Here is a 14732-nt window from a genome sequence, read left to right on the forward strand (position 1 = left end):
TAAGCGGTTAAATGAAACAGCTTCATTGGAGGCAAGGCTGCAGTCCAGTGCGGTCACAGATTTTCCCACCGATGCCACCACTTCCGCCACTTCTGTTATTCTGTCGTGATCAATCATGTCTCCCTAGCCAAGCATCGGCATATCTTCAAATGAGGAGAAATCCGCTCGGACCTTATCTCCTTACCTTTTACTCAGCACATCGTCGACTGCCATATTCCTTTCACCAGTCCCTCCCATGACTCGTTCTTACTGTGACAGCCAGAAATTGAACCACTGAACGATCGCTCTCAGGCTCTCTTCTTTAGCATAACCTGTCAACTGTTCAGTCACGCGCCCAAGCGAAGAGGTTAGCACCTCACTGATGTGAAAATCCACATACGTTCATAGGGATTGTCCAGGTTGCAGCGAAGCGCGAACCCGTGTTCAACACCCGAAAACAACTGCAAATTGTACGGCTTCCTGCCTTCCTGGAGGATCTTGACCGCTTCGTTGCGTGCTTCCGTGCCAAAGGTGTGGTCTGTCTCGGCACAAGACAGGAACAAAGGTTCTTGAATAGCATGTTAGTTGATCAGAAGCGGAGCGAACTCGAGCCCTTTCTTACTTTTCAGCAGCCGGAAATGCGTCTCCTTCAGGAATGCTGGGTGTGCGAATGCGCCTGCAGTACAGATATCTCTGGCCAACTCGTTGCAGACATATGGAGCCCCAAAACAGTACCTGGCACAGGAAGTCAGAAATAAAGTCGACGCACTTATATCACTAGTGGTGGACCAACCCTACACATGCATATTTCGTTGTTGGTGAGCCAAACTGAGCCTTGACAGCCTCAACCCATCCCGGAACAACCTCGTCTGCAAACGCGATATGCTTCTTCTTCCACGCCTCGTAATCAAACCCTGGGGCAGGGTCATCACGATTCTTGCGATGTTTCCACACTGGGTCCTACCCATTTACATGAGTTATCGAGGCTCAATCAGCCGCGATCGAAAACTTACCCCTCGGAAATAATCCAACCCTATACACGTATAGCCAGCATCCGCAAATCCGTCCATGACCAGGAACCCGTTGTTGAAGAAGCCCCACACGTCAGGGAAGTAGAACACGATGTTGCCATTGTTCTTGCCCTGCGGAGTTGAGACGTATGTCTCGATGCCGGCGACTGTCTCGGTGCGGCCTCTGGGCTTCCCCTCGTGAAGGGAGCCTTTCAGACAGCAGTCGCCTGATGGCTTTGCGAGATACCCTTCTTTGTCCGCCATGAATCCTGTGAGTCCGCCAGCCGCGCTTCTGTGCAACCTTCCGGAATAACAGCGGCTTGGTCACTTTCTCTCTCACTTTGAGGATGTTGTTTCTTCTGTGATGGCCGGAAGGCGCAATGTTTCCGTCGGCTATTTTCCTGCCTCGTATGCATCCGTCTCCAATTGTTGTGTCTTCTCCAACCCGGTCAACAAGCCGGTGATCCAATCAGAGGCACAAACCTCCTGTCAAAAGAACATTCATACAAGCTTTTGGGGACATGCCCCCGCAAGCGGGCATCAACCGTAAGAGCATACGATCCTTTGAGATTACATATAACACCCAGTCATGTGCTTGCGTTGCTAGAATGTCAAAGGTTTCAAAAGCCCCTAATAAAAGGTAGTAAGGTAGTCTAAGTATTACCGCGTTTCTGCACGCCAGAGCACCTGTTAATCACGTTTGATATCGGTTTGTCATACACCACTCGGTAAGGTGCACCGACTTGGGAGAGAACAATGGCTTCAAACCCACCCCACCAACCCTTCCGTTTCGACGATGAAGTCGCCATCGTCTCTGGGGCAGGTTCTCGAATGGTCGGTGAGTTCAGCTCCCACCTCGACGCTCTTTTTGTTTCATGCCAAACCGATTATCTAGGTGAAATCGGCAACGGTCGTGCGACAGCCATTCTGCTCGCCCGCCAAGGCGCCAAAGTCGCCCTCTTAGACATCAACGTCTCCTGGGCTGAGGAGACAAAGCGCATGATCGACGTGGAAGGCGGCATCTCAGCGGTTATCCATGCGGACGTCACGGACGAGGCATCATGTAAGAACGCTGTGGCCAAGACGATCGAGCTCTTCGGCACAGTGAGTATCCTAGTAAACATTGTCGGCGTGGGCGGCGCGATGGGCGACGCGACGACGGTAGACCTTGCGGCCTGGGAGCGCGATATGCGTATCAACGTCACGAGCATGGTCTTAATGGTCCGACACGTGGTCCCAGAGATGCGCAGGATCGGCCGCGGCGCGATCGTCAATCTGTCCTCGGTGTCTGGCTTGCAAGGCGGCAATCCGAGCCTGTTGTACCCAACCAGCAAGGGCGCGATTATTCAAATGACGAGGGCGATGGCCTCGCAACATGGAACGGAGAATATCAGGGTTAATTGCGTGTGTCCGGGCATGGCGTTCACGCCGGTAAGTGTCGGCTTTTTAGCCTTCGCTAAGTTCTTGTCCATACTGCTCTGTTACGTTGATGTCTTGAAGACGACGTGATATCGCCCAGGATATTGTGTTCCAGAATCCAAGTCTCAGCGACGATACTAATTCGCCGGCTATCAAAAGATGGTGAGGAGTCGAGGTATCAGCGACGAAATGAGGCAGGCAAGGGTGAATCAGAACCTGCTGAAGCAAGAAGGCACTGGATGGGACGTGGGCTACGGTATATAACACCCTTTTTCATTTGTCCTGCGGTCTGTGGTGGTAGCGGTGCCTGATGCTGACCTGGCTCCCCGCTAGCTATTCTGTTCTTGTGCAGCAAGGAGGCGAAATGGATCACTGGCCTCATCATGCCTGTCGATGGCGGCACCACAGCAGGCAAGTCAGTCAGAGATAGGCCCGCGCTTGCGGCCGATGTGTTAGCAGAACAGATGACAGGCATACCCAACAAGGCAGAGCATTAAGTCGCTATTACCAAACCGCCCTTTCCACCTTCTAGCAGATGGGCGCAGCACGTACAGCGGTGTATAAAATCGGATAGCCTAGAAGATACCCATTTTGCGTGGGCGAACTCTCCCGCTTCAAAGCTCAGTTCTTGTGCTGGGAATGACAGGTGTGTCGGGAAATGAAGGGGTACGAGAGACGGCACAATGGGCCCAGGCAAGGGCAGAATCTCGCCCCTTTTTCTTAGAGGCGATTACCAAAACCTTTACGTGCAGGTCTAGGATTGAGATGTGTGGCTGCTGAGCCTATGTGTCGTCTTACTGTGGCGGAAGAGGATCCTGTGCCGAACACGAACGGATTTTGGCTTGAGAGGAATGAAAATGCAAGAAAAAGAAGTGTGGATTGCTCTCAATTGCTTTTTCGTGTCGATTCTCACTCATCAATACGAGAGAGCAGAGACACGTATCCTGCACACTCACACTCCCAGCAAAAGTCCTTCAGGGTAGTCATCACAAAGCAGATATGTATCATTTTGTTTTCCAGAATCCCAAACCTCAGTCATCGGCGGATCGACGGCTCGCTGAGCTGCAAGATTCAGATTCTCGGTCTCATGCAGCTAAAATCGCTTAGCTAAAGAAAATGGCGCAATAGCAGATCGGGCAAATCGATCATGACAACTTGATCAAGCCGACGTCTGAGGCTGAATCTGCCTGGTTGACCGTTCTCGAAGATGTAGATTCTACCGAGTCAGACTCCTCGGAGCGGCACTGTCTCCTCGAGAAGAAGACGAAAAAAGACCCCTTACACCAACGGCAATCGCATCCTCCGACGAGAGGCACTAGAATTCTCCCCCGAACTAAATTCTCTGCCTGGTCCCATCTGTCTCAGGCGGGTAGAGATCCGTTTGAATCTTACCCAGAGCGAAGATTGCCCGAGAATGTAGAGGAAGTTTGTACAATATGGTAATTATTTTCAGGGTCGGTGGCGACAAAAAAAAACGCGGTTCGCTGCGGACCGTCAAAGACAGCAGTCTGCTCTATGGGTGTGCGCTCTTGTCCAAGGCTCGCTGCTAACAAGGTACCGCATTTGAGAGAATATGGCCAGACATGCTCTGTTCGGTACGCGGCGAGAGCCTGGCAATTGCCAAGCGGGAATGGAGACATCATGGCCTGGACGATGATTTGCTGTTCCATGTTCAGGTGGCCCTCGCCTGCGGCCGGAATCTGGCTCTCCAGAACGTCCCAAAAGTCTCGGAGGGTCTCGCTCTCTCCTGTTTGTCCCACTACTCCAAGGCTATCAGGCTGCTGAAGCAACGGATCGAGAGTGTCGATGGGCCGACCTCGGAGGACCTCATGATGAGCGTTCTGATATTGAGTGTCAACGCGGATGTTGAATCACCAATGCCGGAATGTCACCCTCAATCCCCGCTGGCCACTTAATCTATGCATCTCTATGGGGGACTGGCGCTGATGCCGAGCTACGCCACGGCGTTGGAGCAACTGGTGAAAGCTCGTGGAGACATCTTTGCTCTGAGGCATCTGCTTTGCCGGATTGGCTTCTCCTGTGAGTAACCGCAACTTCCAAAAACAGATGATATATTCACGCTGGTCCACGAGCCAACCTACATCACGCCTCTCGGACCGACGATAGGCTCCTGTACCCTCGGATCCGGCCATATATATCAATCGTGAGCAGCCGCAAGCACGTTCCTGACGCAAAAGCGATCTTGCTTTCCGAGAAACTCGGCAGTGGCATCCGCGGCATTGAGAAGGCTCTGACCGCTGGCGTCCGTGAAGCGGTAGGGAAGGGCGTAGAGGCCACAGTGGCGCTAGACCACTACCATCGCCACGAAAACTGCCAACCAAGGTTGGTCGACGTTATGATCACAGCAAACGAGGCGCAGCGATCGTTTCTGGAACTCAACTCGAAAGGGGGTTTTGGTCGGGAGCAACTGGTACATAGCTGCGTCGTCTGGGCTCATTGGTAAGTTGATCTTGCATCACGTATCTTCCCGCCCACTCCTTCCAGCATTGAACTGCAGAAAACAATTCTCTCAGAGCATCATTTTGCCGCTGAGGCCGGATGTCTCTAGAACTTAATCGTGGTTGAACTGACCTTGAATGATGTACAGATCTACAGTGACATGGCCCTTTTTCAGATGCCGAGGTGTACCAAGATAAAGCCGCGCCTAGCTCGAGAGTTGAGGCAATATTCGGAAGAAGCTCAACAGAAGCAGGCCATAACAGAAGAAGGCAAAGATTCGATCTCCGACATGGTTCTGTGGGTGTTGGTCATGGGCGGAATTGCTGCAGCCTTCACCGAACACCGGCATTGGTTCCAAACCAGATTGAGAAGAAGGATCAAATCCGACGCGAGGTTGAAGTCGGGAATGTGGGCAGAGTTCAAGTGGCACGTTTCCAAGTTTCTTTGGTGAAATCCTGTGGTGGACCAGCCTGCGATGGAGCTCTGGAACGAGGTTACAAATGCGCTGCGCTTGGCAAGCAACGAGAACAAGGGCTAAAAGTTCGAGCAGCGCTGGCGGTTCAGGGGGAGATATATCCTCAGGACTCACAAGCAGCTCAAGAGACACGCACGGTGTGTTCGTCAGCTTTATGACCGTAGTCATTGGGAGAATCAAGAGAATACCCAGCGAGCGGTATCATGTACCCAGCTCGCCAGTATAGCGTTTGAGCATCCAGGGCGGAATTATCGGGTTTAAGATTTTTAGTGAGGCGCCTTGGCACACGACGGGCAGGAACAACCATTCCGCCGTATGACGAAACTTCCATCCTGCGGAGAACACAACGGCGTGAAGCTCTGTACATCTCATGTTGGTACTGAATATCACTTTCTTGATGTTAATCTATTCGTAGATTCAGCCTGCGGTAAAGTATACTTCCTTTGGCCTTTTCTCTTATGACCATGTCTTCATGCTGTATGCCCTGACTTCCGGAGCAGAAGCACGGCATCTCCTTTGTCACACAATCCTCCAGAACAGTTACCACCCGCGTTCCGCCTGCAAGTGATCCCTTCATGCCGAAAACTGTCTTCCTCCTCAAGCGCTTGGCGTGCGCTCCTCTGAAACGAAGACCATCGATCTTAACTGTCTCTAGAAATTTCAGTGAAGGTCTGCGGCTGTCGTCCACAGCCCCCAACCTTAAGAAAGATCAAGATGGCTCAACGTCGTCGCAGGAGAATGCTCCTCCTAAACCCACGTCGATGGAGGACCTTCTAGCCAATACAAATCCTCAAGACAATTCTCTGCTTGCCCCCGTACACATAGCAGAAGATGCAAATGCTATCCTCAAGTCTGATCATCCCTCCGTCGACATCCTATCTCAGTCAGGCATTGTCGTCCAACGGCAACTCGAGATGATGAATATATTTCTCGGCTTCGAGCAAGCCAATCGATATGTTATACTTGATCCACACGGGAATCACATTGGGTACATGGCTGAGCACGAAGGCGGCATTGGACACACAATGAGGAGGCAATTCTTCACAACACATCGTGCATTTACTACCCACGTCTTCAATCGTCAATCGAGGGAGGTGTTGAGATTCCATCGCCCGTTTTCGTGGATCAACACTCGCATTCGGGTCTACGATCCCTGGGATACCCCTTCAGAGACTCAAAAGTCGTCTTCCACCATGCTCACCCCACAAAGCAATACCGATCCCATAGCCCAGCCGCAAATATCTCCCCTTCCACTGGAAGCAATGCGCATAATTGGTGAGACACATTCGCAATGGGCACCACTACGCCGTAAATACGATCTCTTTCTTTCCCATGACCTCGCCTTGAATGAAGCCGGGCCCAACGCCATGTCAAGGAGGAGAGGTGAAGGGCTGTCGAGTTTGCAGCAGAGCCAGGTCGCAGAAAATAACAGATCTGGTTCGACCACGGACTTTACCCAATTCGCCGCGGTGAATGAGCCCTTCTTGTCTTGGGATTTCTCACTGTTGGATCAAAACAATCGCAAGATTGGATCTGTCAACCGCGAATTTCGAGGGTTTGGGCGAGAGCTATTCACAGATACTGGAAGCTATGTCTTACGGATGGACTCGGCTGGGATGGAAGATCAAGGAAATAAGCATGGTGACCGTACCTACGCAGAGGCATTGGGAGGGCGAGAAAGCAACTATGGGATGACCCTTGATCAAAGAGCAGTGATGCTTGCCACCGCCGTGACGATTGATTATGACTATTTCTCTCGCCATAGTGGAGGACATGGTTTCTTCCCAATCTGGCTTGGAGGTGGTGGCGGAGAGGCAGCCGGCGGGACAGCCGGAGCTGGGGCCGCTGGGGCCGCTGGGGCCGGAGAGGCTGCTGGAGCTGTTGGAGCTGCCGGTGCCGCTGAAGTTGGTGGTGCTGTTGTCGGGGGAGCTGGTCGGGCCGTTGGAGCAGCTGCTGGAGGAGCTGCTGGAGGAGCTGCAGGGATTGGTGAGGGTGCTATGGCTGGTGCCGGAACCATGGCAGGCTACGAAGCAATGCAAAGGGGAATGGGCCGAAGATCCGAAGTCGCAGAGGATAGCAACAGTCCTCAGCAGCAGCCGCCGCCGTCGTCGCCCCCAGAGCAGCCTTATGGGCAACCCTACGATGCTCAATCTCCACAAAGTGGTTTTGACGACCCGCATCAAGGTGAAGATATCTGGGGTTCCGAAGACTCGGAACCTTTCAAAGATGGAGCTCAAGGAGGAGGCGAAGGCGGGGGAGGCGGCTGGTTCTCAGATTTGTGGGATTCTTTTTGGAATAACTAACATTTGGAGATTTGCCCCAGCAAGCCATCTCTGCTTGGTGCGATGACAAGATCTGGAGGAGCGGGAGCGGGAATAGGAAAAACAAAATGCTTGCAGGTACGTAATAGCGGATACAGGCCACCCGTTTTGTATTACTACAGCATGTGTTTTAAGGTCAAATGTACGTCGAGCAGCACCAGCAACGCCCTCGACTCACTCGAAGAATAATATTACTAATCTATCCTACAAATTTGAGCTCTTGACACCCAGCCATGGAGCAGCAGCAGGCCCTATCGGCATCTATCAAGAGACTTAGGTCGACGAAACCTGCTTGATGGTCACTGGCGGCTGCAGACATGGGAGTCGCGGAATATCAGGGAATTCCTTGATCGGGGCAAATGCTCAGAGCACGACAATGTATTTCTACCGAATTGAACGATTCCTAGAAAAGAGAGAGATGTGTTGGAGAAAACAAACTGCGTTCGGTACCAAACTCTCGAACGAGCAGCATCTCCTCATCCCACGAGAGGCCTAGAGCCAGGGTCTTGAAGCCCTTTGTTTTCCCTTCTCATAGCAGATCTTGCAGGTGTCTGGGCATTTATGGCTGCGGAAGCCAGACAAGCTCTTTTGCGGAAACTACGCCGTTCCTAGTGCTTCTTACCGCCACCTCCAAGACCTTGTGATCTGGGTTTGGCTTCATAACGATCTAAGGCACGTTCAACCGCTGCTATCCGAACCTGTTCCGCCAGCTGCGCTCCAATGTCACATTCTTCATCGCCATTGTGAAACTGAGATCCCTTCGACAAAGCAGAAACACCCGATCTCTTATCTTCTCTTGGGGCCCAAGAGTTCTGGGCATTTCCTTGGGTCTCATTGCTGAACATTTGGCGAGTGAGCCAAGATCCCGAAACCTTGCAGATCCTCTTGGTTTGCTCCAGTTAGGCACGTCCGCTGGAGCGGGATTCCGCCTATTGCGTCGATGCTTGGACAGCGAATATACTTGGCCGAGCCTCATCCCTGGTCACCAAGATAATGTGACATAGTGCAAGCTCCAGTCCCTGCAACGTCGGATCATTCGTAGACCTGACCTGCCGTTCGAAGGATCAGCCTGACTTCGGTTGCCAGGCCATGCGTCAAAATGATAAGTATCGAGTTGTCTTTCTTAATTCAGCCACCACTTCTACCTGTCTTCCGACCTCTATGAAGCGAGAAAGCAGATAGGTTGGGTAACCTTTCGAGTCCCTCGCTTCCCTTCCAATCTTCGTTTGATTGCTCCATATGATGGATCCGCACAAAGGATATTCTCCTTCATCCCCAGACACAGACGTCGCGGAGAAGCAGATTAGAGAGCAGACAATCTCTCCCATAGAGAGCCAAAGTGGTATTCATGGCATCGAGTATGATGAAGGTTCTCGACTCCATCGAGGCCTCAAGGCTCGCCACATCACTATGATCGCAATAGGAGGTGCTATCGGTCGGTTACAGGTGCAACTAGGCAAATGCTATACTTCCTGACTTTGAAACAACAGGTACCGGGCTGATTATCGGAACCGGCAAAGCTCTGGCGCAAGCAGGCCCTGGCTCTGTCTTCATCTCATACACCATCGTCGGGTTCCTTGTCTACCTTGTCATGTGTGCTCTGGGAGAAATGGCTGCTTGGTTGCCCTTATCGTCCGGATTCACTGGTTACGCCGCCCGATTCTGCGATCCTGCACTGGGATTTGCTCTTGGCTATACGTGAGTCTTCCCACTCCAGGGTTCGTTCCTGGCGGAAGGGCTAACGCCGGCAGGTATTGGTTCAAATATATCATTGTGACGCCCAATCAACTGACCGCTGGGGCACTGATCATCCAATACTGGGTGGACCGAGACCGCGTCAATCCTGGAGTGTTCATCGCCGTCTTCTGGGTCGCGATCGTCTGTATCAATTACTTCGGCATTCGCTTCTTCGGCGAATTCGAGTTCTGGCTGTCCACGATCAAAGTGATTGTTATCATCGGCGTCATCATCTTATCCCTCGTCCTCGCCCTTGGCGGTGGCCCGGACCACGACCGCAAGGGGTTTCGCTACTGGAAAGACCCTGGCGCATTTGCAGAATACATTGAAGACGGTGCCACTGGACGTTTTCTCGCGTTCTGGTCCACCATGGTGACAGCCACGTTCGCCTACTTGGGGACCGAACTGGTGGGTGTTACAGTGGGTGAGGCGCAGAACCCTCGCAAAACCATCCCGCGCGCCATCAAGCTGACCTTCTACCGCATCTTGTTCTTCTATTGTCTCAGCGTTCTGCTCCTGGGAATGCTCGTTCCGTACGACAGTGAAGAACTCGCCTTCGCCAACAAAGCATCATCGTCGGCCTCGGCGTCCCCGTTCGTGGTGGCCATAAAATTGGCAGGCATCAACGCGCTGCCGGGCATTCTGAACGGGTGCATCCTTCTGTTCGTCTTCTCAGCGTCCAACTCGGACCTGTACATCGCGTCGCGCACCATCTACGGGCTTGCAAGCGAAGGCAAGGCCCCGAATATCTTCAAACGCACCGACTCGCGCGGCGTGCCGGTCTACGCGCTCGGTGTGTCCGCCGCGTTCGCGCTGCTCGCCTTTATGAACGTGTCGGACGACTCCAAGACCGTGTTCGGCTACTTTGTCAACCTGGTCACCATTTTTGGGTTGCTGACCTGGATCTCGATCCTAGTGGCGCACATCTGCTTCGTGCGTGCGCGCCGCGCCCAAGCCGTGCCCGACACGGCCCTCGCGTACACGGCGCCCCTGGGCGTCGCGGGCTCGTATGGGGCGCTGGCCCTGTGCATCCTGGTCGCGCTGACCAAGAACTTTCCCGTCTTCGTCGGCGGCTTCGACTACAAGAACTTCATCACAGGATACCTCGGCATCCCCCTCTACCTGGTCATGATCTTTGGTTACAAGTGGTGGACGGGCTGTCGCGGTGTGCGTCCCGCCGAGGCGGATCTGTGGAGCGGCAAGGACGCCATCGATCGCGAGGAGGAGGAGTTCTTAGCCAACAAGGCCAGGAGGGAGGCCGCGAGCAAGGGACGTCGGAGCTGGTTCTATAGAACTTTCGTCGCGTGGCTGTTTTGATCCAGGATTGATTACGGCCACATTCTGTCACCATATATATATATATATGTGTGTGTGTGTGTGTGTGTGTGTGTGTGTGTGTTGGGTGGGTGGGTCGAGTGATGCCCGCTTCCTGCTTCGCTCCCTCTTGCCCATCGACTTTTGCCATCAATTTAAATATGCATCAATTACCTCGCAACGTTCCTTGAACTGCGAGGTTCAGCGTCTATCCTCATTACCCTGTGGAGGATGTAGATATACTCAGCGTATCGTACCCAGGTGACTCAAAAGGATATAAAGACCGGTGAGATGTAGCTTAGAGCTATCGCATCGCCCATTCAACCACCACGCGATATTATGCCTAGGTAGTCACGACCGCAGCTCATTCAAAAGCCGGACAGACTCATGCCAATCCCAGATAGCCCTTGAGACGACGTCCTCGGTATCCTCATGAGCAGTCATAAGCAAGGCTCCAGCAAAATATTTCTTGGCTTGCCGCTTTCGCAATACGTCGCCCGCGCCCTTCAGGACAATATCTGGAGAAGAGTCCACGAAGGAGGACCTAATCTTTTCATCGTAGAAAAGAATCATTCTTCGCTGTGGCTGCCGTGGTTGCTGCAGCTGATATTCTAGGTCTTCGGCGTGACGTGCAATGCGGTGGCGTTTCTTTTCGGTACCGCGATGTCTCTTGTACTCTTTCGAGATTGTCCTTACGGTTTCGTAAATGGTGTTGCGAACCAGCTTCGAGGGCACGTTATCAATGAGCTGAGCATACACCACTGTCACCCAATTCACAGACTTGATGTCCAATGGCGAGAGTGCGGAAAACGACATTACCTTTAAGATAACACCGTCCAAGCCGTGAGCGGATCCGACCGGAGCTTGGCCTTCGTTACTCATGTTCCCAACGTGTTCATCGACGGTCTTAGTGGTACCCATCTCTCCGTGATCAACAGACTCAGCTCGGGGAGAACCGAGCTTCTCTAGCCCACGTTTTGTAGTGACGTTCTTCAGTTCACGAAGAGGCTTTTGTTGTTGGGAAATGGGAAATGGAGAAGGGGTCTGTTCTATGGATTTAGTTGGGGATCGAAATACAGCCGGCGGCTCATAGGGATGAACAGCATACGTCTTGTTCTGGAGGGAGGACTGCAGAGGAATAAACAGCCTCTTAAAGCTGTCCTTCCTCGGTCGCTTGTTGGCCACTGATGGCAACTTCGACTCTTCATGGTTGCGCTTAACACCGTTTCCAGGACTAAGGACATAATTTATTGGCGGTGGCAGTGCCGCGGATTCATCTGCGGGCTGAGCACGATTTGCTGGTAATGCTAAAGGAGATGATTGCCAGGTGCTAGCAGTCTTCGGATTTGGTTTGGCGTCGGGCTTGACAGCAACTGAAAAATTGCTTAGAGGTGATTGTGTTGGGAGTATTCCCACATGATCGACGCGGCTGGCTGTCAATGGAGACGACATACACGTGCTGACGCTTGCAGTGGATACACACGAGGGACTCGGCGTACCTCCGGCATGGAGGTCAACACACCGGTTTGACTTTCCATCAGCCTCAGTCAGACGTAGAATCCAATCGACGTCCTCCTGCTCTTCATGGTCCGCAGGCATGAGGCTTTCTCTCGCCATCTCTTGCAGCTCCTCAAAGCTATGGGTCTCCGTCAAAGGTCGATCGAAGTGCAATTTGACATCGCGAGGAAACCGCAGAGCGTAATAAGCGACGTCCGCAGTCTTAGTAAAGGCTGCTCCAGTGACTTCGACAACGAAGGGCTTTGTGAACAAGACGGTGGGAGGTTGGCGCATAATACCCGGCTGTTCAATATTGACATCCATCTGCTCCGTCGAGCCAGAAAATGGCACACAGAAACCCAGGCCACGCTGGTTCAGTTCCCGGAACGTACCTTCTGACATGGTCTGACGTGTAAGGATGTCAAGGATCAGAAACTTCGGTTTCGTTCCAAATCTTTGAACGACTTCCTTATTCTGGAGGCAGGCGACATAGAAGATCGTCCAGCTGAGAGACCCACCATATTTTTCTGCTTCTAGAGGGTCTTTACGCCCGCCAATAATGCAGAGATCAGCCGCGTCTCCGAGGCCCTTGATATAGTCCTTCTTCAGCTTGATCGCATTGGTGTGCCAGCCGGCCGACAAATAGGGATCGCGGCGACCCTTCAGGACGAATCCTTCCCATCTCTGTTCAATTGCATATCCGAAGAACTTTCGGAGTTCCTCCTTCGCACTTGCCGAGCCAAATCTGATTTCCCGTCGGTCGCCAAGCTGAGCTAGACCTTCAGTGACACTCACAATTTCCTCCAAGTGCTGCCTCCGCACACAATGAGGCTCGTTGACCAAATTCTGGTTGTCGTGCCATAGGCAGTCATAGAAGATGATCATCAATTGTTCATCGGATGATCGTGGGGAATCACCACCTGCTCCTATGGTTCTGCCACCGTATTGGGTGTATTTCCGAATCTTCTCAAATGGTAGGATGGCTTGTCGCGAACGGCTCCAAACCAGCATTTCCCCTTCAAGAATGCAGTTTTGAGTGATAGCACACTCTGGATGACTAAGGCGTAGGCCGGCCTCGAGTGCTCCGTGAAGTAGGATGAAGGGCTTCGTGGAGTCTTTACCGCGTTTGGAGAATATCTGTATACACTCTTTTCCCTTTGACTTGTCAATGTGGATCTGGCAGTACCAACCGTCGTACTTCCGCTCCACACTCATTGTCCTTAGATTCGCCATTTGACAGCAGTGCCTAATACTTCTTGCCTTGAAATATTCCAGGCGCTTGACCATGACACCAAGCTTGGGTGTTAAGTATCGGGCGCATTCTTGGCGGTATTGCTGTTGAAGAACGCTTGGTGGGTTGTGAGGGATGGAGATCAGGTCGGGCTTCCCCAGGACTTCGACTGCTTCATCGATAGAGTTCTGAAAGGAGAGAATATCAGGTAGTAGGAAGTGGAAGCATCCCAGGACCAGGGATTCCGGAATCTGAACGGGAGCATAAGATCTCTGAATAATCCGCACGAACCATTTTGCCTCTCTACTGTGCAGCCGGGATAGAATGGATCGCAGGGAAATTTCGGACTTCACGCCATCTCTATGCCTTCTCATTTCGGGGGAAGCGAACTTGGAATTCGCAGCAAGCTGTCGCAAGGCAGCATCAATATCTTCCAGTGTTACTTCTCTGTGGGCAGCCGGTGGGTCATTCTCTGCCAGAGCCATGACATTCTTCTCAAGGCAAGTTGCGAAGTCGAGGCCTGTCGCTTCCCATTCATGCAACTGCCGGCCACGGGAGGTGTTCTCAATGAACAGTGCTTTGCATAAGACACTCGCTAACGATTTCTCCCGTAAGCCATAGACGCGGTTTGGCACTCGGTCCAGCAGCATGCAAGACAGGAAAGCCACAGCAGAGGGTCCATGTCGGACGATATCAGACTCATGGCGACTGAACCATTTGATGATGATTTCGTCTGCAGGCCTAGAGTGACGCGTTGAGGAGGACTGTACTTGTTTCCGTGCCGTATTGAGATCTTCCAGGAGTTGCACTAGATGGTTGAATTTGAATGGCATTAAGCTTGTTCCCTCGCCGCGGAAAGGACGTTGAAGAGCTGGTGGAGGTGGGCGTTTGGTATAGAGGAGTGATTGGTTGTGGGGGTAGGAAGAGGAGACGGGGCAGACGCGGCGACGCGCTTTCACGGAACTCGCGCTAAGACGCGTCCTCACGTGAGTGAATCCTTCTCACGAAGATCCAGGACTCATTCCTTTTCTCTGTTCAGTATATAATGATATGGTGATTGTCGCAGAATGGCAGCTCTGTTTGCCGTCGGATGCCGTGGGTTTGAAGCCTTATATTCGCCATTCCACGCCCATATCAGCCTCCTTTGCAGTTCACGTATTTGCCTCATAAAGACAATCTTACTAATACTTCAGGATGGAGATTGCAGCTGTCGCTGGACACAAAAAGCGACTCCCAGAATGGAATAAGCAGCAGATATCTGCAGAGTCATGGATTACACGGGCATTCTG

At 52.3% G+C, this 14732-nt stretch overlaps 6 protein-coding genes across 6 annotated transcripts; 4 read left to right on the forward strand and 2 right to left on the reverse strand.

Annotated features, from left to right (window-relative positions):
- Positions 1-246: 246 nt before the first annotated feature.
- On the reverse strand, positions 247-1253 carry Z519_06450 (uncharacterized protein; the record flags this gene model as incomplete). The annotated part of the gene is made up of 5 exons (XM_016764190.1): positions 247-311; positions 380-547; positions 602-714; positions 773-939; positions 993-1253. 5 exons carry the CDS (start codon positions 1251-1253, stop codon positions 247-249), a joined length of 774 nt encoding a protein of 257 aa, XP_016619272.1.
- A 492-nt stretch (positions 1254-1745) lies between these two features.
- On the forward strand, positions 1746-2905 carry Z519_06451 (uncharacterized protein; the record flags this gene model as incomplete). Its single annotated transcript, XM_016764191.1, has 4 exons — positions 1746-1827; positions 1885-2420; positions 2568-2664; positions 2742-2905. 4 exons carry the CDS (start codon positions 1746-1748, stop codon positions 2903-2905), a joined length of 879 nt encoding a protein of 292 aa, XP_016619273.1.
- A 1449-nt stretch (positions 2906-4354) lies between these two features.
- Positions 4355-5319, forward strand: Z519_06452 (uncharacterized protein; the record flags this gene model as incomplete). Its single annotated transcript, XM_016764192.1, has 3 exons — positions 4355-4448; positions 4502-4868; positions 5025-5319. The coding sequence occupies 3 exons, from the start codon at positions 4355-4357 to the stop codon at positions 5317-5319; spliced, it is 756 nt and encodes a 251-aa protein (XP_016619274.1).
- A 599-nt stretch (positions 5320-5918) lies between these two features.
- On the forward strand, positions 5919-7646 carry Z519_06453 (uncharacterized protein; the record flags this gene model as incomplete). Its single annotated transcript, XM_016764193.1, has 1 exon — positions 5919-7646. One exon carries the CDS (start codon positions 5919-5921, stop codon positions 7644-7646), a length of 1728 nt encoding a protein of 575 aa, XP_016619275.1.
- A 1260-nt stretch (positions 7647-8906) lies between these two features.
- Positions 8907-10718, forward strand: Z519_06454 (uncharacterized protein; the record flags this gene model as incomplete). Its single annotated transcript, XM_016764194.1, has 3 exons — positions 8907-9099; positions 9155-9362; positions 9416-10718. 3 exons carry the CDS (start codon positions 8907-8909, stop codon positions 10716-10718), a joined length of 1704 nt encoding a protein of 567 aa, XP_016619276.1.
- A 348-nt stretch (positions 10719-11066) lies between these two features.
- Z519_06455 (uncharacterized protein) lies at positions 11067-14276 on the reverse strand (the record flags this gene model as incomplete). Its single annotated transcript, XM_016764195.1, has 1 exon — positions 11067-14276. The coding sequence occupies one exon, from the start codon at positions 14274-14276 to the stop codon at positions 11067-11069; it is 3210 nt and encodes a 1069-aa protein (XP_016619277.1).
- Positions 14277-14732: the final 456 nt, after the last annotated feature.

The sequence above is a fragment of the Cladophialophora bantiana genome (assembly GCF_000835475.1).
Source record: "Cladophialophora bantiana CBS 173.52 unplaced genomic scaffold supercont1.9, whole genome shotgun sequence".
Taxonomy (NCBI): domain Eukaryota; kingdom Fungi; phylum Ascomycota; class Eurotiomycetes; order Chaetothyriales; family Herpotrichiellaceae; genus Cladophialophora; species Cladophialophora bantiana.